Source organism: Lissotriton vulgaris, chromosome 7 (assembly GCF_964263255.1).
Source record: "Lissotriton vulgaris chromosome 7, aLisVul1.2, whole genome shotgun sequence".
In the NCBI taxonomy this organism is placed as follows: domain Eukaryota; kingdom Metazoa; phylum Chordata; class Amphibia; order Caudata; family Salamandridae; genus Lissotriton; species Lissotriton vulgaris.
Window position 1 is genome coordinate 1,476,698,529 of NC_141695.1, and position 25,579 is coordinate 1,476,724,107.

General features: G+C 43.4%; 1 protein-coding gene across 1 annotated transcript in view; it reads left to right on the forward strand.

The window, feature by feature from the left end:
- The window catches only part of RAB5IF (RAB5 interacting factor), a 52,966-nt gene that overhangs the window by 26,328 nt on the left and 1,059 nt on the right, over window positions 1-25,579 (forward strand). The window contains exon 3 of the mRNA XM_086932276.1: window positions 14,459-14,588. Coding sequence (XP_086788402.1) covers window positions 14,459-14,588 — 130 coding nt within the window. The remainder of the gene's footprint in view (window positions 1-14,458; window positions 14,589-25,579) is intronic.

The window sequence follows — 25,579 nt, forward strand, 5'->3', positions numbered from 1 at the left end:
ACCTCGAAACCTTCCATGCACAAACTAGGCAAATAGAGCACTTTTTTGGAAAGGTTTGTGGCTATTATTAGGTACACAAATCTGTAATTAACATCCTACTATACATTTGAAAATAAACATTGAAATTCACTGGAAAAAAACAAAGGTTAAAGTGTAGCCATGGTTACGAGTTGCAATGATGACTTAACATTACATTAAAATTTGAAGGAAATAAACAAAGGTTAAGGGGATGTTAGACATTTGGAAATGTCAATTAAAGCATACTAGTTTAAGCAAATAAAACACTGGAATTCAAAACTTAGTTATCTAAAGTAGCTATAGCTTGGGCCCTAAAGTAACTAACTCACCACTTGCATATACTTCTTGTACCCTAACTTATTACAATACTCTTGACATGGTCAATGACTGCATTTATAACATCCTTAATTACATGTGAAATGTGACATCAAGGATAACACTGGGCATGGCGATGGCGCGAGTTATAGTTGTGAATTTGCAGAAAAGCAGACCTTGCTTATATCTGTTTACCCTTTGCTGCAGGTGCAGCCTACAAGCACGCGCTACTTTATAATCCCATATGAAAGCAACAATTGTCCTTCATGGGTCATTATGTGTTCTAATTGCTTTTCTTTTTAATCATTCCCTGAACCATTGTTGCTTTCATATTGTTTATTGGCCCCAGGGTTGAGGTACACGCTGCCCCTGTTTGTTGCAATCACTTTACAATTCCTCATAGTGTCACCAAATCCTCTGTGGAATCTCAATGTAGTCCAGGACCTCTTCTGGACGCACTGCAGTTGTGCCCCTTTTAGTTTCTATCCTGGAAGGTGGCCTTCCTGTTTAATATTATCTCCTATGTGCATTAGAGAACTCAAAGTGCTCACTCGGCAGGAATCTTTCCTCCATCCTCTGCATACAAAGTATGCCTCTCCTCAGCGCGCACAAAGTTATCCTGCGATGCCCGTCTCATCTCTGCTTTATGAAATCTCTCCGGCATCAGTGGAAGAGAAGGGTGGTATACCACACTACAAGATGCAGAGGCAGGTGTCGTAAAAAAGATGCTCAACATTTTCAGCGCTGAAGACATGACAGGCACCCAGGAGAAAGAAGGAGGCCCCTCCAGCATACCACCACACCAAGCACGGAACGATCCAGAGGCACGCTTTTCCGGCAAATCCAACGTTAAAGAGGAGATCGAATTCTTTGAGCAGGGTTGCAGCTAAATTCCACAGTAGGGCCCAAGACAAAATTAACGCTGCATACTCAAGTTGCGCCTATAGGTCAGTCTCAAGCCCCCAAATGCCCAGCAGCTGAGGCAGAGTACCATTCCAGTGGGATTCGAGTATTGGACCCAGAGCTGAGTCCGTTTTTGGGTTCAGCACCTCCAGCTGTGATCCTCTTGGGCTTCATAGACTTGAGTTAGTGCCCCTGAAGGCTCCACAAAGGGGCTTCAGAGTTCAGCACACTGCATTGTCCCCCTTGGCACCGAAAAGCCACATTGCATAAAAATCACCCCAGTGCAGGCATCAAACTGCTGAAAAACATCTTTTTTTGTAGCTGAAGATGCGTGGGACCGCTCGACAGCCAGTACCGAGGTCGATGTCAAAATGACCCTCGATACTGAGATAGGACAACTTGGAGTGTTCAATCTTTGAAAAGCTGACCGATGTTCTGGATTTAAAAAAAAAGGACATCCCTTAATCCACCAAGGCAAGGGCACAATTCTCGTTAAATACTAGCGTCAGGGCTCTGATGCGTTCCCAGGGAAGAGACTCCTCTCTTTTGAAGTGAAGCTAGGGCTTCCAGCTCCTACTCCCTAAACCCCAAAAGCGTCTACAATGTCAATACTGGTCCTACACCCTCCTTTACCTACTCCGCTCCTCTCCACTGATTCAGTACAGTACAGGGGAGGGGGAGCAGTGCCCTGTCCAATCAGACGCCATTCCTGCGTACTGTGCATTAATTCAGAGGGCAGCACAGCATTGCCAGGTAAAACTACATACGCAGGAACATAAGAACAACTTTATAGTCAAGACTTTGCTCAAAACTAAATAGGCATGCTGCACACAATTTACCCGAGCTTTAGGACATGCTGAAGTCCCCACCCTTCCCCTTTCATTGCTCTATTTGATTATCTAACAACGGTCCAGAGAAGGCAGAGGAACTTCGATGTTGGTGGGAAAGCAATAGCTGAAACCGATTGGTACTCTCTCGTGAGCAGAAATATTGCAGACTCAAATTTCACACCCCTCCCCACCATTTCGCTGTTACGTAATGAATTGAGGCCACCTTCACCTTTTGAAGAAAAAGGGTCGGGCGCTCTTTTAAAAGGGTGTAATGGCACCAGTACCTGCACATCAGTGCCGCGCTTCCCAGTACTTTTTAATCCCTTAAAAGGATGACTCCCTCAGACTGACACATACATTCACATTCACTGAAAAGAACAAAGGTTACAGGGACGTTATATTTGGGCTCAAATTTCACTCTTACAAAACCAGTGAAATTCAGCAGCCATAGTTACCTGGGCTAAATATGACTTATGGCCTCACAATGCACTGCTCATGACCTCACATTATCACCCGTGACAAGGTCACTGACGTAGCTGATGATATCCCTGATCCAGTGAGTGCAAGTATTTTCAAAGAGTTGTGATTGTTAAACATATATACTAAGCAACTACAAACGGTAAATTAATATACTAGGTGTACTACTAATGAGTATTACTACTTCTATCATATGTTATGTGAGTGGCTGTGTAACTGTGTATATCCATGTGTGAGTTGGTGTCAGACTGGCTGTATGGTGTGTGATTGGTTGTGTGAGTGAGTGTATAAGAGGATTCATGTTGTCACATATTTGTGGATGAAGACCATGCAAGGAACAGTCACATTGTCAAAATTCCCTGCACAGAAGGTCACTGGAGACCATACCTTAGAATATGTGCTGTACATTTACCCAAAGAGGTAGCACTTGCAAATTAGCCAGTAGAAAGTATTCCAGTTAGGTTGACATTTTTTAGCAAAACTGGGGACTCTTCTTAGATTAAACGAGGTTCCATACTGGCCCTGGTGCTAATTTCACAGCACAAACAAATCTAAACATAGCAGGTGCCCCAGTTGAGGCTCCACTTTAGTAAAACACAAACTATCCTAAATACTTGGGCTTGGCTAAGGCAAAGCAGGTGTGTTCCCTCTCAAATTCCACATTGAAAAACGGTATAAAATCCTTAATGGCGGTGAATGCATTGTTTATTGGCACAGTATAGTTAACAAGGGGACCCGATCAGGTAGCTTTGGACCTCGGGTGATTACTTATTTAAAGAAAAAAGGTCCTTAGCTTAAAGATAGATAATGAAAACATTTCGACATAAACTTCAATAAGAACTATGGATAGTCTTCCAATGTCCAGCCGGATACAGGAACATTTATTTAGAGCAGATGCAAAAGGTTTTAAACAAAGTGAAAGCAACAAGGTGAAACGCGGGCACAATCCTGTACCGAGCTTGCAAGAGGATAAATGAGAAGAAAACAAAGTAGCAGGCAAAAACGTTTGGAGCAAGTGGTGACTTACAATACAATCTTAAGTAAGCTCAAGCCAGCAGCTATCACAATACAATTTATACAGTGGATAAATTGTGGTACTGTTTGAAAAGTCGACGTTGTGATCCCTAGCTCCTAATGCAATGGGATCATCCTCCGGACTAAACAATAAACAATTGCCTGATTAGATTTGGACGCCTGTGGGATTAAAACCGGAAAAAGGAGGGAAAAGAAAACATCATAAGGTACCCCATTTGGAGGTTGCATGTCATCATTACAAGTTGTGAGGCCCATATGTATGGTCTGTGGCTAGAAAGTGATCTAGGCAATTTGTGAAAGGGTGACACATGCAGTAGCGAATGGTTACGAATGCATCACTAGCCAAGCGTGGTAAACACCTTAAGAACTGAGGTGACATTCATTGAAAGGTTCATAAGAAGGGCTGTGGCACGATTAAGTGAGGAAGGTCACGGATGAGCGGCGCAGTGAGTCATACTAACGTGTATCATACGTTTAATAAAAAAAATGGTCAACCATATTCCGTGCACTATTGACTCTGCGCGCCGTGCTTAGGAAGGTTTGGTGTCTCGGCGCTGCAAATTTTGCTTTAGGAACAATTGGCAAGTGGGGTGGGGTGCGTCAAGGTTACAGTGAGCGTGTGACGATGACTGCGCTAGTGTGGGAATTACAAGGATTGTGATGATGTAGTAGATGGAGGGAAAGGGTGGCATCAATTGCGGATGAAATGAGTGGTGAGTTGTGGTCGGCGCAGTGATGGTGTTGCCGGCGCACTCAATAAAAGTTAAGGCTCACCTAATGTAGTAGGCTCGTGGTGTTACAAGCCCAGAGAATAAGGCACGTAAATGAGGTATTAGATCACCTGGGAATAAAGGAATGAAGATGGTGACGAGCGGTTACTTAAATAAATCGAGGACCATGGCGTGACAGATTGCGAAGGCAGAGGTGGGTTACCTTGAATTAGGGTATGTAGATCGTTGTCTGGGAGGATACGATCATGCTCTGTGTGCCCAGCCGGGCACGACGTGTATGGGAGCGCGCAGGATTCGGAGCAGCAAGCAATGGCTGCTGATATGCGAAGAGATTGAAAAACGTATAAAATCCTTAATGGCGGTGAATGAATTGTTTATTGGAGCACAATCTGTTCTGTATTGAATTTGAGGAGTGGTTTCTTACTGGTCATCTCCTGGTGAGAGCAGAGTTCATGGTTCTCCATTTTAAACATCCTAAGTATCCAAATGCCCCAAATCCATTGCACCACTCACGCACCCACTCGCAGACCTAAATATAGCTCCACTCGGCGACCCACAGAGGCACTCACAGTCCCGGACAGGCACTCCTACACCCACTCAGAGAAACACCTACACCTACACACACACACACACACACACTCACTCCACTCACTCCACTCACTCACTCACTCACTCACTCACTCACTCCCAGGCACTCGCACAACCACTCTCAAAGGTTATAGCGTACAGTTGGAAAATACAATTTAAAACATAAAGGTTACAGTGGCATTCCAGTTAGGAAATAGAATTTTAGTTTTTTAACTTAGAAATTCTCTGAAAAAAACAATGGTTACAGGGACGTTATAGTTCGGCTTAGATTTTGCTCGTACAAAACTAGTGACAAGCAGCAGTTATAGTTACCTAAGCTAACCACAGTGCACTACTTATGACCTCCCATATTACATCACTCATGATATGGTCAGTGACATCACTGTTAATATCATCCAGTGCTTGTAAGTATTTACTAAGAGTTTGATTGTTAAACATATATACTAAGCTGCTAAATTAGTATGCTAGGGAGAACTAATAACAAGTGGCACTTCTAACAAATACTATGTGAGTGGCTGTGTGACTGTATTTATCAGTCTGTGAGTGGGTGTGTGCGTATCTGTAGGGGTGAGTGGGTGTCAGAGTGGGTGTTTGTGTGTTGTTGTGTGAGTGGCTCTATTGGAGAGTGAGACTGTGTGAATGGCTGTATGGGTGAGTGCCTAGTTGTATGAGTAGATTTATGGGTGAGTGTGTGTGACTATGGATGAGTAAGTGGTTGTGTGAGTACTTATATGGGTCTGTGGGTGGGTGTGTGAGTGAAGATGTTAGAGTAGTTCTGTGTATTATGTCATTGACCATATCATGAGTGATATAATATGAGGTCATAAGCAGTGCATTGCGGGCGTAAGTTATAGTTGGCTCAGGTAACTAACTGCTGAATTTCAATGGTTTTGTACGAGTGAAATCTGAGCCGATCTATAACGTCCCTGTAACCTTTTTCAGTGAAAAAAAAGGTATGTGTGTGTGTGTGTTTGAATCAGCTGGTCTCTAGTTGGCAGAGGTATACACTTCTGACAAATAGGAACCCACCTCCTCTAGTCAGGGCAAGGGGATCACACACTCGGATAACCCCTGCTAACCCCCTTGGTAGCTTGGCAGAGCAGACAGGCTGAACTCAGGGGCAGTGTGTTAAGCATTTATGACCACATACAGTAATAAAGTGAATACACCACAAATGGACACAACACAGAAGGTATTATAAAAATAAGGATGTTTATATAAGGCTTAGCACAAGACCAAATAACGACAAAAATATACCACAATTGGAAGGAAAAATAATAGTTCAGGTAAAGTTTCTTCTTAGTAAATAGTTCTTTAGCAACAAAAGTAACTCTTCTTCTCTAAAGCACAGTTCTTGGCAACAATGTAGCTTTTTTTTTATAAATTGGAGGTAGTTCTAAAAACTGTTTTTTTCTTTTTGTTTTATATTTTTTTTGTTTTTTTGAACATTTTGTACTTTTTTTGGCTTTGATGAACAATTTTATATATTTTTTGTTATTTTTATGGGGAGAAACAAAAAACAGGGAATTGTCAACGGCTCAACTGGAGAAAAAAAAAATCAGGAAAAAATTAAGGTTTTTTTGGGGCAATTGTGGTTGTCACCAGCACGGTTGATGAGCTTTATGCTTTGCTCACCATAGGTAATTGTTTTACCACAAAATATACAAGTGATTTTGTATTGCCCAAACTGGGGTTGCATGTTTGGGACCATCTCCCTTGTCTCTGGACCCGATGGAGTGGGTTGCTTTCTTTTGGAGGTGCTGGGTGAAGATTGGGGAGGGTTTCTGGCCAGTTCTCGGACCTCTGCTGCAGCATAGTTGTTAGGATACCGGCGTTGCATGTGGCGAATCATGGTGTTATTGCCAAAAGAGTACTTCTTGTTAGGGTTCCCCCTTGAAAGTTCAGTGCCACAGATTAGGCAAGTAACCCTTGGCGCATTCACTTTTTTGAGGTCCTTTGGGATGGAAAAAACCTCCCAGATAATGTGCTGCTTTGGCCTATATGGGGTATTATCTTCTGGCAGGAACGTCCTCCTCCCCCCCCCCCCCCTCCTCCTCCTCCTCCTCCTCCTCCTCCTCCTCCTCCATCTCCACCACTGTGGTGTTGTGGTGGTCCTCTTGGTGGTGGTGGTGGTGGTGGCGGTGGTGGTTGAGATGCTCCTGCTGCTGCTACTGAAGCCATTTTTCAGTCCAAAAAGGTACAGAGAGGTCTTTCAACAGGTCTTCTTCACTCAAAGTACAGTAATAAAGTGAATACACCACAAATGGACACAACACAGAAGGTATTATAAAAATAAGGATGTTTATATAAGGCTTAGCACAAGACCAAATAACGACAAAAATATACCACAATTGGAAGGAAAAATAATAGTTCAGGTAAAGTTTCTTCTTAGTAAATAGTTCTTTAGCAACAAAAGTAACTCTTCTCTAAAGCACAGTTCTTGGCAACAATGTAGCTTTTTTTATAAATTGGAGGTAGTTCTAAAAACTGTTTTTTTCTTTTTGTTGTTTTATATTTTTTTGTTTTTTTGAACATTTTGTACTTTTTTTGGCTTTGATGAACAATTTTATATTTTTTTTGTTATTTTTATGGGGAGAAACAAAAAACAGGGAATTGTAAACGGCTCAACTGGAGAAAAAAAAATCATGAAAAAATTAAGGTTTTTTGGGGCAATTGTGGTTGTCACCAGCACGGGTGATGAGCTTTATGCTTTGCTCACCATAGGTAATTGTTTTACCACAAAATATACAAGTGATTTTGTATTGCCCAAACTGGGGTTGTATGTTTGGGACCATCTCCCTTGTCTCTGGACCCGATGGAGTGGGTTGCTTTCTTTTGGAGGTGCTGGGTGAAGATTGGGGAGGGTTTCTGGCCAGTTCTCGGACCTCTGCTGCAGCATAGTTGTTAGGATACCGGCGTTGCATGTGGCGAATCATGGTGTTATTGCCAAAAGAGTACTTCTTGTTAGGGTTCCCCCTTGAAAGTTCAGTGCCACAGATTAGGCAAGTAACCCTTGGCGCATTCACTTTTTTGAGGTCCTTTGGGATGGAAAAAACCTCCCAGATAATGTGCTGCTTTGGCCTATATGGGGTATTATCTTCTGGCAGGAACGTCCTCCCCCCCCCCCCCCCCCCCCCTCCTCCTCCTCCTCCTCCTCCTCCTCCTCCTCTTCTTCATCTCCACCACTGTGGTGTTGTGGTGGTCCTCTTGGTGGTGGTGGTGGTGGTGGTGGTGGTTGAGATGCTCCTGCTGCTGCTGCTACTGAAGCCATTTTTCAGTCCAAAAAGGTACAGAGAGGTCTTTCAACAGGACTTCTTCACTCAAAGTACAAAGTGAGAATGAGAAAAAAGGTGAGGGCTTTCATCATTAGGAGAAAAAAACTGTCCTGAACCAATAAAAAGTGTTATTTTTAGGTCACATAACCCAACGCGCTTACGCTACGCGCCCGGGGCGCGCCCAGGGGCGCGTCACGTAAGCGCGTCCGATGCTTACGTTGCATGGTCGTATGCGCTCAAGTGCTTCCGGGTGCGTTTACGCCGTGCGTATCACGCGGACGCGGCTACGCGATACTGCACGATGTTTTCGTTCGCGGCAATAGCGCTAACAGGACGCTCACCGGTACGCGCCCTGGGGCGCACCGCAAGACAGTGCTTACCGGTGCGCTCACCGGTACGCGCACCGGGAGCGCTCCAGGGCAAAAAAAAAATAAAATAAAAAACCATGAACAATATACATAACAAAAAATAGTATTACAAAAATATACAATATAGGATTCATTATAAAAAATATTACATTTCATAGCTATAGAAATTTGCTATTAAAAAACCTTTGAAATTCACTGAAAAACCCATAGGTTTCACACCAGTTATAGTTAGCTGGAAATTTTACTGACATAAAACCATTGAAATTCCCACGTTATAGTTAGTTGGACTCACTATAACTTGCGCGCCTGCAATGCACTGCTGATAATGTCACATATTACATCACTCATGACCTGGTCAGTGACATCACTGATGACACCATCCAGTGAATGTGTGTCTTTCTGAAAAATAAATATGTTTTATATATGTATTTGTAAAGGTCGATGGACGAATAAATGTTTAAATAAGTGTGTAAATAGATGTTTTTTTAATAAATTATTGATTGGTTAACTGGCTTATAAAGTGTATCTTAGTGAATACATATATTAGCGAGTATTTTTTAAATATTTAAATATATGTATCAGTGTTTCACTTTGTGTATAAGTGGCTGCATGGGTTGGTGACTGACTCACTGTTTGTATGTGTTTTGAAGACAGCATATGTGCAGGACTGTATGGGTGGATGAGTGTGTATATGTGTGTGTTAGTGAGTGAATGCCTGCCTCACTAGTGTCTTTATGAGTAACTACATATGTTTTAATCTAGTATATGTGACTATTGATGTATATAAGTGAGTATATGTGAGAATGAGAGATTGAAAGAGTTCATGTTTAAATAAGTATGTGTTTCTATAAGTGATTGTTTAAGAGAGTAAGTATGTGTAAGTTTCCTTAGAAGTAATGTGCTAGTGTGTGTATAGCTGTATATGCAAATAAATGGATGTTCAATAGTTTTTTTGCATGTGTGAGTAACTTTTGGATGACTGTCGGTGTGTAACAGGATGTATATGTGTATCACTACATATGATGAGTGAGTATATGTATGAGTGACTATATAGAACTGTTGCTGAATGAGAGGATGTGTATATAGATGGTAGAATTACTGAATTGGTTGTTGTAACTGGTATGGGTATCTCCATTTTTTTGAAAATGTTAGTTTCTATTTTTGAATATGTGTTTCAAGGGTTACATTACTCTGAAAGGAGGTCTGTCACTCTGTCACAAGAATGGTGTCATAAGTGATGTCATGAGTGATGTCACTGACCATGTCATGAGTGATGTAATATGTGACGTCATCAGCAGTGCATTGCAGGCGCGCAAGTTATAGTGAGTCCAACTAACTATAACTTGGGAATTTCAATGGTTTTATGTCAGTAAAATTTCCAGCTAACTATAACTGGTGTGAAACCTATGGTTTTTTCAGTGAATATATATATATATATATATCTCCTACTGGCGGTCGCCAGTAGGTAGTTATAGTTAGGACCTAGTTTCAATAGGAAATCCACAACATTCTATTGGGAATAACTTTGGCGCCGGTTGATGAATCTTTGTGAATTTCTCAAAGAAGATGGCCCGTTATGCTCCGCTCCTTCCCTGAAAGTGGGGGGGGGGGAAGATTCGTGAAGCGGGGGCCGAGAAAAAAGGGGGGTCCCAAAACGTGTTTTCCCGATGTTAATTTCCATAGGTCAATTTTAGTCGGCTACAGCCTGAACCGCTTAACGGAATTACACCAAACTTGGCAAACTGGTAGGGACTGGTACACAGTAGGGCCTTTTCCATATTTGGTGAAAATCGCTCCAGTGGTTTTTATGAAAATTGGCTTCAAAAAAATTTATATAACTATAGGCGCGCTTCGAGCGCTTTGGGTGCGCGTACCGGTATGCGCACCCGGCGCGTAACGGAAGTGTGCGAGCGGATAGCTGATTGGCTCTCGGATGTCTGTGAACATTTCACACGGTCAGGAGAGTCCGCCATCTTGTGTCTCGGTAAAACCGAGACACAAGAGTGGAAAAACAAAAGGGGAAAACGTTAAAAGGGGGCAGGGTAGAGACCCCCTGACCTCCTAGGTTTTCTCAGGGGGGCCTAGAAGGACCCCGAAGGGCAAAAAAGCTATTTTTTTTGTGAAAATTTCGTGGGGTGCGCTCAGGGCGCGTGTACGGGTGCGCGTACGGGTGCGTGCACCCTGAGCGCACCGGAGTTTAAATATAAAAAAAAATATACAGGAAAAAACATTCAAAAATTAATATTTCAAAAATATAGAATATTGGAATAATTAGAAATATAAAAATTAATAGCTGTAAAAATTAGCTATTAAAAAAACTTACTCACTCCTTTCACTCCCTCTGTCCTCACATCCTCACTCCCCTCACTCCCTCTCTCTTACCCTCACTCCCTCCATCCACTCACTTTGTCACTCCCCCTTCCCTCACGCTCACTCCCTTTAACTCACCAACCCTCCCTCACTTACCTTTCTGTGCTCCCTCACTCACATTCTTACTCCTTCCTTCACTCCCTCTATCTCCTCACTTCCTCACTCCCTCACTCTCCTTGTCTTATGCTCACTCGCCTTTATCCACCCTCTATCACCCCTCTTTCCTCAACCTCACTGTCCTTCTCTCACCCTCCCTCACCCCGTTCCCTCACTCCACTTCCCTCACTCCACTTCCCTCACTCATCCTCATTCCCCATCCTTAACTCCCCTCCCCTCCCCCACTCACCTTTTCCAAGTCCCTCTGCTTCACTCCCCTTCCCCTTCTTTCCTTCCTTAGCTCCCTCAGTAATTCCCCTTCCCTCACTCACCTTACTCCACTTCACTCACTCCTTCTCTCACTCCTTCTCACTCCCTCTTCCCTCACTCCGTCTTACCCTTACTCCCTCCGTCCCCTCACTCTCTCACTTCCCTTCACTCGCCCTCACTCATCTTCCATCCCTCACTGTCATCAATTCACCCTCACTCCCTCCCCCTTCCTTCTCCCTCACTCCCCTTGCCTTACTCTCACTCCCATTACTTTATCCTCCCTCACCCTCCTTCCCTCAATATCAATCTCCTTTTTTCACCCTTACTCATTCCCTTCCCTCACTCCCTATCACTCTCCTTCGTTCACTCCACTTCAACTCACTCCCGTTCACAACTCACCTTCCCTCACTCCCCTTCTGTCACTTATTCACTCAGTCACTTTCTCCCCTTCATTCCGTCATTTTATTCATTCATTTATTCAGTAATATCTTTGAAAAAAAGAATGACCCAATATATAAGGAAGATAGCTCTTTTTGTAGAATTGGAGGTAGTTCTTAAAATAACTTTTTTTTTCTTCTTCTTTTACATTTTTTTCCTACTTTTTAAGAACGATTTTATATATTTTTTTGGATTTTTTTCAGGAGAAAAACAAAACCAGGGAATCCAAAACTGCTCAACAGGAGCAAATAAAAGGTGAAAATTTAGGGCTGGGAAGAGCAGTGGTGGTCCTCCTTCTTACGGACAATTAGTTCAATGCTCTGCTCCCCGTAGCAGAGCAGTTGATCACACTGTTTGCAGTGGATTTTCAAATCTGCAAACACCGGCTGGTTGTTGGGGATTAAAGTTGTTGTTCCTCTCCCAGATGATGTAGATGCTCCAGTGGAGGTGGTGGCGCCATCTCTAGGGGGATTGTGTGCCAGGTCCATGGTGCTCTCCCTGGCAAAGTTGTTAGGATGCCTCCTCTCCACATGCCGGATCAAGGTGGCATTTCCAAAGCTGTATTTTCGGGTGGGATCCCCACGTGACAGAGTTGTCGCATATCCGACATGTTACTTTTGCAGCATTACATTTCTTTTCCCCCTCTGGGAAAGTAAAAAACTTCCAAATAAAATGCTCTTTAATTTTTTTGGGGGGTGGCTCCTCAGGCAGGAATTCCACATCAGAATCTGTGGAGGGGTCCTGGGAAGCTGGCATCCTTGAAAAATGAGTGGTAGTAGTTTGAGAAAGAGGCAAGAGGTGTTCTCTTAGCAATTGCAAAGAGGTAGTGAGGGAAATGGGTGGAGAATTTCCATAGTTGTGTAAAAAAAAACTGTTATGAACCAATCAAAAGTGTTGTTATAAGGTCACATGGCTTGAAGCGCGCTTACGCTGCGTGCTCTGGGGCACTTACGGGGGCGCTTACGCAGCACGTACGTAGGCGCTTACAGAGGCGCATACGGGAACGCTTATGCGGTGCGTATGAATGACGTTTTGCTCGATTTTCGGAAATGCGTTTAAAGTTAAGATACGGTTCTTAAAAATCAAAAATACCTCTTATGAGTTTGCCACTGAATGTCTTGCATTATTATTCACTTTGAATACGTAAATATATATTTTTTTGCTCGCGGGAATTGCGCTCACGCTACCTGTACGGGTGCGCGCACCCGGAGCGCACCGGAGTTTCAATATTAAAAAAAAATATACAGGAAAAACATTCAAACATTAATATTATAAAAATAAAGAATATTGGAATAATTAGAAAAAATTATAAAAATAAATAGCTATAAAAATTAGCTATTAAAAAAACGTAATAATTCAATTAAAGACCGTAGGTATCAAACTCGTTATAGTTAGGAATTAGTCATGCATGATGTAATATGTGACATCATCAGCAGTGGATTGCGGGTGTGCGAGTTATAGTGAGTCCGACTAACTATAACGTGGGAATTTCAATGGTTTTGTTTGAGTAAAATGTTCAGCTAACTATAACTGGTGTGAAACCTATGGTTTTTTCAGTGAATTTCAAAGGTTTTTTAAATGTTAATTCCGAACTATAACAAGTGTTAAACCTGTGGTTTTTTCAGTGAATATATATATATAAATATATATATATATATATATATATATATATTTGATTGATAGGCTTTATTTCGGTATACAAATACCATAAAAGCAGTACAAAAATACAATTTACAATAAGTGTCATATACAATCTATTTACACACAATTGCTAAAAACGGGGGAAAAAAATTGATTGATAGAGTTAAAACAAGGATTAAATTGAGAAAGAAAGCCTTCTATTACGAATCAACCAAGCCGATTTCAAGAATTTTGACACAGCACATACAATCACAGGGGATGTGTCAGTCATTAAAATACTCATTGCCACTATACACTGACGAGTGCCCAAGAGTCTGCAAAGTGGTTTTAGCCAATGAATCCTAGGGCACAATAGTCCGGGCATTCAAAGAAGATGTGGGCTACAGACTCTACACGAGTAGAACAAGCAGCACAAAAAGGTGAAAGTTGATGAGGCCGCTTCCAGTGGGCGACTACCTCCCCTACTGGTAGAGTCCCCACACGGAACTTGAAATACAGGGTGCGGTCAAACGGAATGGAGATAATGTCTAGATAGAGTTCGTATGCCACCACATCCTTGATTCTCACAAAAGATACAGTTGCGTTGCAATGGCATGAGTCTAGATGTAGTTTCGCAGAGACCCAGTTCCAATACAACTTTTTAATAGTAGCCTTTGGAGGGGCACATATATATTATCTGTGTGTGTTTGTTTCCTATACTATAGGATCAGATTGTTGGTTGGCTGTAATGCATAAAACTTCAAGCAAAATCAGTACAAGAGGTCAATGTGCTGTGTTCCTGTTAGTTCCTAATCAAATAACTGTGGTGTAGCCATTATCTTGTCAGTGTGGTCAACTAAAGACAATAAAGTTGTGATGTTTTCCTCTATAATGAAAGACAACTGGAGATAAATTTATTGTGCTGAATATTCAAAGCAATGAACTGTAGATGATAAGCTTGCTTTGTTAATGAAAGTTGAGGCGCTGATGTTAGGCTAGTACCAGGTGTTGTCCCTCGAGCAGTATTTGTATGTTTTCTTCCTGCATGCAGTAAGCGCAGTGTCATTCTTTTATTTGAATGGATGCACAAACACTAACCATTACCTCTCTTCATTTCTCTTTAGATTCTGTGTAATCAATGCTGGAGTCCTGTACCTCTATTTCAGTAGTTTTCAGCAAATAGATGAGGAAGAGTATGGAGGGACGTGGGAGTTGACAAAAGAAGGCTTTATGACATCATTTGCACTTTTCTTGGTAATTTATTTTGTTTCCTTTGTTTGCAACACTGGTAAATGTTACTCGCTGACATGTGGTATATATCTGGGCTGTTATGGGATTACAGCCACTGTGAAGAACAAATGGGATATCTAAAATGCTCTAATCTCATCCTCTAGTAATGCCCCGCCCTATGTTTGGCTCGTTGTCAGTTTTATTTTTTACTTTTGTCTGCCTTCCTCTCGACTCACTCATTTGTATTCTCGATACCATTGTCGTCTCAGTATTGGGTAGCTGAACTATAAACCACCTAGTACTTCTCGTGAAAGATTCTCTTCCCCAAATGATGATCGCAGTAACACACATTCAGAAGAGGCAAGGGTTCGTCATCATGAAACAATCTGATATTCTTGAGCATTTGTGAAGAAGAAACTGGAACACAGTTTGTTTTTAAGATGTGTGTGTATATATATATATATATATATTATATATTTGTTTAATTTTAACACGAGGTAAGCATGACTTTGCATCCTTACGGACATTTGTCCATGTGGCAAAATCCAGTTTTCAAGGCTTTAAGATGCAGCAATTTCTACTAATCTCCTTCCCTGTTTTTTTATACTTTAAAAAAAGGAAAAATTAGATTACGTCAGATGTTTAAAGCTTGACACTATAAAACTCATTTGGCAAAAAGGGCCACTTTTAATTCAGCCTCAAAGAATAAAAGCAACCGAGAAAATGATACAAATATGCAGCTCAGTGGTTCAAAGGTGACTTTCAACCGATGTGCCTAACTTCTGTTCGACTTCAGTGAAGTTTTTGCTCTTGTGCAGTTTGTAGTGCATATATCGCAGGTTAAGATTCCTATTGTGTCCTAATAAAGGCACTCCTAAAAATTCAACATTGCATAACAAATTTCTGATGATCATAGACACTACAAAAGCACAAGTTCATCCTTATAGTCTCTAAGATTTGTTTTTGCCGAATGGGGGCCAATAAAAGCCTCGGAGCTGAATAGAAGGTGCAAAACAGTATAAAGTGAGTAGTGCTTTGCGTAGGAACATTTGCACTACAATTTAAAGGTAGGTCATGTTGCCAGACCCTTGACAAACCGAAAGCAAATTTAGAGTGAGTAGTGTATAACCTAAGAAAAAAGTAAGATGAGAACGCTGAGTAGGGTTTATAATCCATTCTAAGTAGGGCACCTTGTTGTTGACCATCTTGAATATTTAACTATCGATTACTTGGCCTGGGCCTTATCTAGATGCAAGTTCATACAATGGTCCAAATAGCGTTGTTTTATGTTCAGGCTTGTTTTAAGACTGATTTTTGTGTAGTTCTGAGAGGCCTATAATCTCGAACGTTTCCCTCAAATAGTAGAGCCAGGGCATCTGGTCTACCGTGTCAAGTGACAGACAATAGGTAATTCAAGTTATGACCAGACCAGCGTCTGGGGTTCCCCAACATTTTATCCACAATTGCAGTGATGCAAGCCTGATCAAATCCTCCAGTTAATACATCCAAGTTACTCATGGCATACTAGTGAAGCAGGAATTGACCATAATCTACGCATAAAACAATTCTCAGCTCTTTGGACGACCCCCACTTTGCTGTAGCCCCATAGCCCGTCGCTGTATACCCTTACAGAGACGCATGCTTTGAATTCACCCCATCCTTCATCCTAAGCAACAAGGTCTCTATGTTGGAGGGCTTGTTCTGCGGAGTGCGTGCCTGGGTAGGCTCCGCCCCCTTTCCGGGACCATGAGCGACCCTCCCCCCAATTAAAGCAATTTTGACACCATGTGCACCATATTTTGGCGGCCTGACCATTCTGATGCGTCTTCGGGACCCAAAGGCTCAGCAAGTGACGCACTTCCGGGGACGTGGCAGGCGGGCCTTCCCTGGTGACTCCTACTTCAAGGAAATGGCTGCACCGTCGCGCAGCGGAAGCGGTTCCTCAGTGAGGCGCTAGCTGTTAAATTATCGAGCGCTCTGCTCTGCTATTTTTGCACAATTCTGCAGTTTTATTTGGTTTGCGGACACTTGCTGTTGTATTGTCGCAGCTTTTAATATTTTAATGTGAGCGTGCTACACTTTTAAATGATTGTGACTTTTACTGTGTATTGCTGTACTCACTGTTCAATGCTGGTCAACAGCCCCGTTCCACCTCGGCTGGTGCCGCTTGAGTAGAGGGCTCACTGACCTATAGTCGGGCTCCCCCCAGGTGACGCACTTCCTGGGACGGGGCAGGCGGGCCTTCCCTGGTGACTCCTACTTCAAGGGAATGGCGGCACCGTCGCGCAGCGGACGCGTGCAGCGGTCGCGCCGAAGGCTTGCCAAAGGAGAGCCCGTCTGCGCCCGTCCACGCCAGGTCGGGCCCAGGGGCCAGGACCCCTGGCTCCCTCTTGGTGTATTCTAGACAGACCTTGATGTGTTGCGATTCGGTGGCCTGCCCATTACCAGATAGGGTAATACTGAAACTTAAGCGGGAAGGACTTCTGAGACCTAATGATAGCTCCAAGTTGACAATCGGAGCCCCCCCACCGGCTATTCCACTGCTTAACACACGATCCCTGCAGAGGCACTGTCTAGAGGTTTTTTCTCTCCAGCATGAGAATACTCTGGATATCCTCTGCGTCACCGAATCCTGGCTTAATGAGTCCTCAACACCTGACTTAGTGGCAGCCTTGCCGCCTAATTTTTCCGCCATGCATGCCAACCGCCCAGATAATATGAGGGGGGTGGTGTCGCCTTCCTGTTTAAAAACACTCTGAAGACGGAAACTCTGTGCTCAGAGTGCATTGAAGGTGTAGACGTCTTGGGCGTAAAATTCTGTTCCCCCACAGATTGTCTGGTTTTTCTTTTAGTCTATCGCCCACCGAGCACAACAGCCAAGTTCATGGAACCTTTCCGGAAGGTGGTCCAGGACCTCCGCACTCGTTATGAAGGACTTGCTGGGCGATTTTAAATTCCATTGGGAAACTACCCCAAAGGACAGCCAGGCAAAACAACTTGAAGTTTTAACCTTTTTGGGACTTACACAGATGGTAGAGGAGCCAACTCATCAGAAGGGCCACACCTTGGATCTGATTTGGTCCTCTCACCCACTTTTAGCACCTCCTGTGATCTCCCCATGTCCCTGGTCTGACTACTATCTGATTGAAGGCCATTTTCCACTCCTGTTAGGATAGCGGGAAGTTAAACCAGAGTGGAAACTACTGCGTGGTTGGAAGCAGGTTAAAGCTGATGATTTAATAGCCACTTTATCACAAGCCGCATACCCCTCGTCGACGGTGGACGATGTGGACACAGAGTGCTGCCTTGACGTCTTTACTTAAGGATGCCATCAAGGTAGTTGCCCCTGCTCATAAAATTAGACTGAGAGACAAGGGCAAAGCTGCAGGATGGTATGGTTTAAAAAAGATCTTAGGGAATTAAAACAAGTCCTCCGCCAACGCGAAAGAGCTTGGTGTAAGTCCCGTTCGCCCAGTGCCTGGGAGGCTTACACTCTGCAGCTTGCGTCTTATAAGAAAGCTATTCATTTGAGGAAGGCCGAATTCTATGAAACAGCCATCCAAGAGGCGGCCAACCCCCAGAAAGAAGTTTTTAAAGTCTTAAATGATCTACGGACAGCCAAAGGGCCAAATCCCACCTTTAATTTAAAGGACTGTCAAGACTTTCAAGACTTCTTTATGAATAAAATTATGGATTTGGTAACGGAAATCAGTCAGACCCCAAATCTTCCCTGCTCTACTGAATCCCTCCCAATCCCCGTCAGGCCAACTACGAATAACCTATTGGAGCTGTCAGCCCTCACCAAGGAATCTTTAGCAATTATATTGAACCGGTTGAAATCTGGTTCGCCAGCAGACCCCTGCCCGCCTCTGATTTTTAAGCTGGGATGGCCCGGGTTGGAAGACAAAGTACTTGTCCTGCTGAATCATTCCTTGGAGACGGGACAAGTGCCCTCTAATTTCAAAGATGCAAGGGTGATTCCTCTACTAAAGAAACCTGGTGCCGACCCAAAAAACATAAAGAATTTTAGGCCAATTTCTCAGCTTCCTTTTCTCGCCAAAATTCTCGAGCAGCATGTGCTGCATTCTCTCACTCACTTCCTTGAAGGCAACCACCTCCTTGAGCCCAATCAGGCGGGATTCAGAGCTCACCACAGCACAGAATTGGTAATGCTGTCCGTGCTGGATGACCTGAGACTCAAGGCTGATAAAAAAAAAAAAACCCTGTGCCCTGGTCCTCCTGGACTTATCCGCGGCATTTGATACCGTTAATCACTGCCAACTTCTATCGCGGATAAAGGACCAGGGGATTCAGGGCACAGTCCTAGCCTGGTTGACGTCCTTCCTTGAAGATCGCTCGCAGTGAGTCCAACTCACAGACCTTGTGTCAAAACCAGCTAAGCTGACTTGCGGTGTGCCCCAAGGCTCGGCTCTGTCACCCTTGCTTTTTAATATATATCTTCAGCCTCTGATTGCAGCATTGAACAGGATGGATTGTAGAGTTTATAATTACGCCGACGATACACAAATCCTGATCCAGATTGACGACTCGGCTAAGGCTCACTTGAGAATGCAAAACATCCTCAAGTTTACAATCAGCTGGATGTCGGATAACTCTCTAAAAATAAACCCGGACAAAACGGAAGTTCTGGCAATTACGACAACTGCTAATCCGTGGAGTGATCAGTTGTGGCCGGCCGAATTAGGGCCACTTCCAGAACCAGCATTGGCAGTAAAAAGCCTAGGCATTAAAATTGATGCCCTGCTATCCTTGACACAGCAGGTATCAGTAGTGGGCACCTGTTAGCTTGTTACGCCAGTTGCGGAAACTTTCCCCTCTGCTGTCTTTTTCCACGCTTAGGCTGGCGGTCTCCGCTTTGATTCTGGCACGGCTGGACTATGGCAACTCCTTATACTATGGCCTCTCAAAAAACCTTTTGGCCAGGCTTCAGGTTGTAATGAACGATGGGGCCAGGCTAATTTTTACCAAACCTAGGCAAACCCGAGCCACGCCTCCACTATGCAACCTACACTGGCTGCCAATCGCTCAAAGAATAAAATTTAAAAGCCTCTGCATCGCACATAAGGCAATCTATGGCTCAGCCCCCAAATACATCAAGAAACGGCTCATTAAGTACATTACAAGTAGGACCCTTCGGTCTGCTGAGGCATTTAACGTGATAAAGTTGTAGTCGCCAAAAGTAGACTACATAACTGCTTGTCAGAGCTATCCAACTGGATGCATGGCCATTATTTAAAACTGAACGCTGACAAATCAGAAATTCTACTCTTTGGCGGGGCCAAACAGCTCTGGGATAACACCTGGTGGCCAACTTCTTTAGGTTCTCCACCAATCCCCACATCGTCTGCTAGAAATTTAGGAATTCAGATGGACACCACTCTATCAATGAAAAGCCATGTCTCTTCAATATGTGGAAAAGGATTTGCCATATTAAAAAGATTGAAAAGGGTCTTCCCCTGGATCCCACTTGAATGTAGACAGATCCTAGTCCAGTCGTTACTAGCTAGCAGGCTGGACTATGGCAACTCACTATTTGTAGGAATGTCGGACTACTTATTTAGGAAATTACAACTGGTCCAGAATGCCGCAGCAAAAGCTGTCTGCAATAAAAAAAAGTACTATTCTGCCACAAGTTGTCTGAGAGCTTTACACTGGCTGCCCATGAGACAAAGAGCCACGTTCAAGATGCTATGTATTGCCTATAAAACGCTTCACAATACAGGCCCTTACATTCTTCGAAATAGAATTAAGTTCTATGCCCCAGCGCGGAACTTACGTTCACAAGCCTCTGCCAAAGCTGCCACTACTCGGATTAAGCTTTCCAGAATGGGCGGAAATGCTTTTTCACATATTGCTGCGAAATGCTGGAATGAACTACCGATTAACCTTAGACTCACGGACTCCTACCCCACCTTCAAGAAGAAACTAAAAACTGCACTATTCCCCACTTCAGAATAATCAATTTGCTCCCAGGTTACTGCCTTGGTTTTTACTGTTATTTTTTGCAGCACCGTGATATCCTTGTAGGATGAATGTTGCGCTATACAAATACAACTAACAATAACAATAACAATATTCACTCGGTTTAACCCCTTGGGTGCGGCCGCGATTCAGCACCTGTGCGGCACTTTTAATGATTGCGCGGGTTCATGGCGGCCCCCAGCCGTCATCAGCACACGCCCACCGCGGTGCATGACGGACGGGGGCCGTCATCAGCATAGAAGGGGTTAATCTCCCATCCAAGGGTGGCAGAGCATTTTCTAGTACTGCCCCCTTGGCATGGAATCACCTCCCAGCAGAACTTAGGAAGGAAACTAACCTGCTAGTGTTTAGGAAGAAGCTGAAGGCTGTGCTATTCTGGGAGGCTTGGGGGCCTCTGTGATTCAGCAGTCTGGTGCCTACTGATCTTGTGTGTTCGCTGATAGCGCTTCGATACCTCTGGGTGATATAGCGCTCTACAAACTTATAATAACATAACATAACATAAAGAGCTACATCGGGTTCCGTGCTGTCCACTCCGGTGTCTGTAGCTTCTCATGGACCTATTCCCGGATCCGGACCGAAACCAGTCATTTCTCCTACACAACCTTCCTGGCGCCGTGTCCAATGCCCAGTCTTCCAATGAGACCAGCATCCACTGACCAGGTCGGCCTCATTCTTTTCCCCAATGACCCGGAGCCAACTGGGCATCCACTGAGGCTGGTGCCAGAAGTGCATGCAGACTCTGTTGCATCTTCAGCCTTATTTGGAGGGGCTAGGATTTGAGGAAGATTGTGAGGGGATGCAAGCTTCCTTAGAAATCCTGCCTTATTCTGAAGAAATGGACTGGTATGAGGAAATTGGTGATGCTAGTGGCTTTGATACCTCTCTAGAGGCTGGCATGCTTTCTCCCCCTAACCTTGCTACAGGTGAGGAAGCTTCTTTTGTTATTGTGGTACATAGGGCTGCGGAGGTCTTGGACCTGCAGCTTCCTACTATGGTGGTCAAGACCAATGTCTTGAGAGGTCCTCAGAACCATTCCTGCCATTTAATGAGGCCTTAACTGATGTTCTCTAGGGCACCTGGTCCAAGCCTAGCACAGGGGCGTCTGTGAATAGAATTATCGCCCACCGCCATTGCCCTGCACCAGGCGACCCAGCTTACCTCACATATCACCTGAACCCCAAGGTGGTTCAAGCCTCTACTTCCCGTGGCGTGTTCCCTTTCGCACCCCCGGATAAGGAATGTAAAAGGCTGGATAGCTTTGGCAAGAAAATATTTTCTTCCACAGCCTAGTATTGCATTCAGTAAACACTGCATGCCTCTTGGGCCGTTACTCCCATTTGGTATGGGAGACGGTTGCGCATGTGCTGCCACAGGCCCTGGAGGAGTCCCGAGATGCAGTGAAGTAAACCATATGCTGTGGCCTTGACAGAACAGACTTGCTGGGCAGAGCAATTTCCACAACAGTGGCTGTGAGGCGCCACACCTTGCAGTGAACTTCTGGCTTCTCTGGGGATGTCCAAACCAACCTTTTGGACCTACCCTTTAATGGCTCTCATCTCTTCGTTGATAGGCTGGACGCAGCGGTAGAGTGTTTTAAGGACTCACGGGCTACGGCCAAGTTCTTGGGCCTCTTTGTCATCTTGTCTTACGCCTGCCTATTGTCCCTTTCATGGCTACGGAAGTGGCTTTTAGCCTCCCCAGGTGTATCCTGGACAGGACTGCCCAAGTTCAGCAACGTTTGCGCAGCCGTGGGTGCGGCTTGCCTTAACCCCAGGTGTCAGGCGACCTGAGGTCAGGTCAGGCCACAAACCCTCTCCCTTCCTCCTCCAAATCGTCCTAGTCCGAGGAGCCTTCTCAGAGCTGCATTTTTTTGATGGCCAGGGTCACTTCATGAACTCGCGTAGACTGTGTACTTAAAATGGGTAATGTTATCATTATTTAAATTACTACCTTGCAAGAGCTATATAATTTAGTCTCGCAAAAAGGTGGCGGAGAGAGTTCCAAGAAACCAGAGGAACAAAGGGAAAGATAAGTCCCCAAACAGGAGTTTGCCATCCTTTTTATACCTCAAGAGTATAGATCCATGAAGCAAGAGTGTGGATATTCAAGCATTCGTAATTCTGGGTTTGGGTATTGCCAAGAAAGATATTTGACAAAGTTGTCACAGCAAAGGTGCACCATCCTTTATGAACTCGAATCACAGTATCCACATGTGTATATAGGAGTGGAGAGCATCTATTTTAGCCTCCTGTTTATCCCTGAAATCAGAAGACTAGGATGATTGGTGTAGTGCTTGCACGGTGTGCAGGCTGACTAACACATGTGTTCATACATCCTAGCTGATGCGACCTAATCGTATACCCAGTATGACATGAGTCCCATCGTCTCCCGCCCCAGCAGTCAAGTCGAGTGAAATGCAGACCATATGAGCTGCATCATACAGCTAGGCCTAAGGCAGGCCTCAGTGATCTCTCCACAGGTCCCATATTTTCTGAAACTTATTTGGCCACACTTTCTCTTCGAATAAATAAAGCGTTCAGTTTCCATGCACCATTCTAAGCCTGAGCTCCATTTGAAACAACCTTTCTTGCCCTCGCATGTTGTACGATACAATGCAAAAGAATGAGAATTCATGATGCCTGCATTCCGCCAAGTCTACCACCAACTACTACTGAGGGATTAAATGTTTGCCCTAAAACTACAGGGTGCATACTTTTAATATTTCAATAATCAGAAAGCATAGGAAGTTTCATTGTTGGTAGGTCTACAACCAGCACTACTAGTGCAGACTTCTGCCATTTAAATAGGAGTCTGCCTTATCTTGATTTCTCATAGTGAAAAGCAGTTGTCTGGCCGCTGTCTAAAACCTATAGATAATATGTACTTGGACGACTGGTTGATCAACAACAGTTCTTTCAGTAGTCGCAGGTTTACAATCCGTTTAACTCTACTCTTTTTACCACCTCAAATAGCAAGTTGCTGAGAGCAGACTCTAGTTTCAGAGGTTGGTTTCCACTTTAATATCCTTTTTATAGACTGGTCTTTAATTTCATAGATTTTTCTATAATAACTCTTCCCTGAAAGTGCCGATTATGCTGAACTAGCACATGTCAAGGATGATCCTCTCTGGTCCAGACTCTCAATGCAGATGTGGTGGTTTCCAGACTTTCTCATGTTGCAAAAGCCATGCAGGAAGCTAGCCTACTTGGCGAAACTCATACTGAGAATGTCAAGCTAGGTCCTAAACTACGGTCCTCTATTGCTGGCTTAGCCATCATCTAATGAATGCTTCTAGTATGTTAATCTACGTCTTCTGCCCGACTTCTTGGACATCTACAAGCAATCTGAACATCATTACACAAGCGCACCTTCGAGCAGAGTAATATTTGTATTTGATGTCTGGATAAACCAATTGATTTCAATTTCCTGAATTGACAACACTGCTTTATCTCTATATGTATCTAAACCTGACTGTTTTCCTCTTTTAAAAATAGATTTGGCTGCCATCCAGCCTTATTGCATTTCTTCTTGGACGTCTTGTTTTAATTGTCCGACTGATGAATGATTTTGCGAAGGGTCTTTAAAGTTGTAACTTTCCCATTATTGACCACTACCTCCAATGGGACTTAAACCTAGTCTTTTCCCAATTCATGTGACCTCCCCACCTGTTTCTCTTTTGATCCCATATAAAAAAATGTGAATGCAGTAGTTAGAACATTACCCGTTCATGGAAGATGGCATTCTCAGTGGCTGTTTCAGCAGCTAGAATGGTGCATGGGGTCTAAGCAGAATGTGAACCATATTTAATATTATTTCAATCAATTGGTTTTTATTTTCTCAAATCTGAACCCCGCAGTCAAGAAATTGCTTTATATGTTTGATGGGAAAATTGATGTTCAGTAATCTATAGGACTAAAGATATTCAAAAGCTGATGGTATCATTGGATTAAGCCAAACCTCATTCCAGAAGATCTAGGGCAGAAACCAATAGTTTTTAGACATGTGTAGACTGGTCACTTGGAGATTGATTCATGCTATAACCAAACCTTCACTCATTGACTTGTTTGCCAAAACGTTATACTTGAGCTGAGCTGAACTTGCTACTGTCTTGGAATGTTTGACTATCATGAGCTCATCTTTGATATCACAAAGGATAACCCTAGTTTGCCATCATGGGTCTCTTCTTTGAATTCATAATCACGCTACACTTGTCTTGAAAAAAGGGGCATAGTTTGAAACAGTAAATCTATTGGACTCTTACTCAAACTTTCCATTCAAAATAATCTTATGTAGCTGCTGTCTTTTGATTGGACTAGAGTGCCCTAATTTTGCTATAAAAATGTATAATGCCTATATGCATCATTTTCTGCTTAGGGATTTTGCATTATTGGGCGACAATTCTAAGTGGAATTTCCAGCTGAATGTATTTTATATTGGAAATTGTCATTCTAACTTGAGCTGTTGTACCATAAAGACAGAACAGGTTGCCTCCTATAGGCTTATTTTTCTTGAAATAATTTTAAATTGTGAAAATGTTCTCTACAGTGTTCTCTGAGAACTAAATTAAAATAATAAATACATGATGGAGAACTAAGATTACAAGTATGCAACGTTTCCTCCTGAATCAATATCCGTATTGTTTGATGCAGCGAAAGCTAAAAATTATGTACAAATGGTGCAGGTATCTCTACCAGTATGGCTGATATCGGTGAAACATTTTGCGCAGATCATACAATGGTCTGTGCTAATGAGGGGTAAAGACAATGGTCCGTGGTTACAGAAATTATTTTGGTTGCTATACAGGTTAGATGCAGTGGTGCAGCAGAATGCCCTATAGCGGATGTTTTGTCAGGCAGGTTCTCTGTAGTTTCTATTGCAGTCACATAATAGCGGCACTTGATTGTCCATGCAACTCATCACATTTCCCTATGTCTTTAACACAGCCACTACCTCTCCACAGTTCCTCCTGTGCCTTGTTCCCTGTCAATTGACAGTCCAGGTATCCTCCG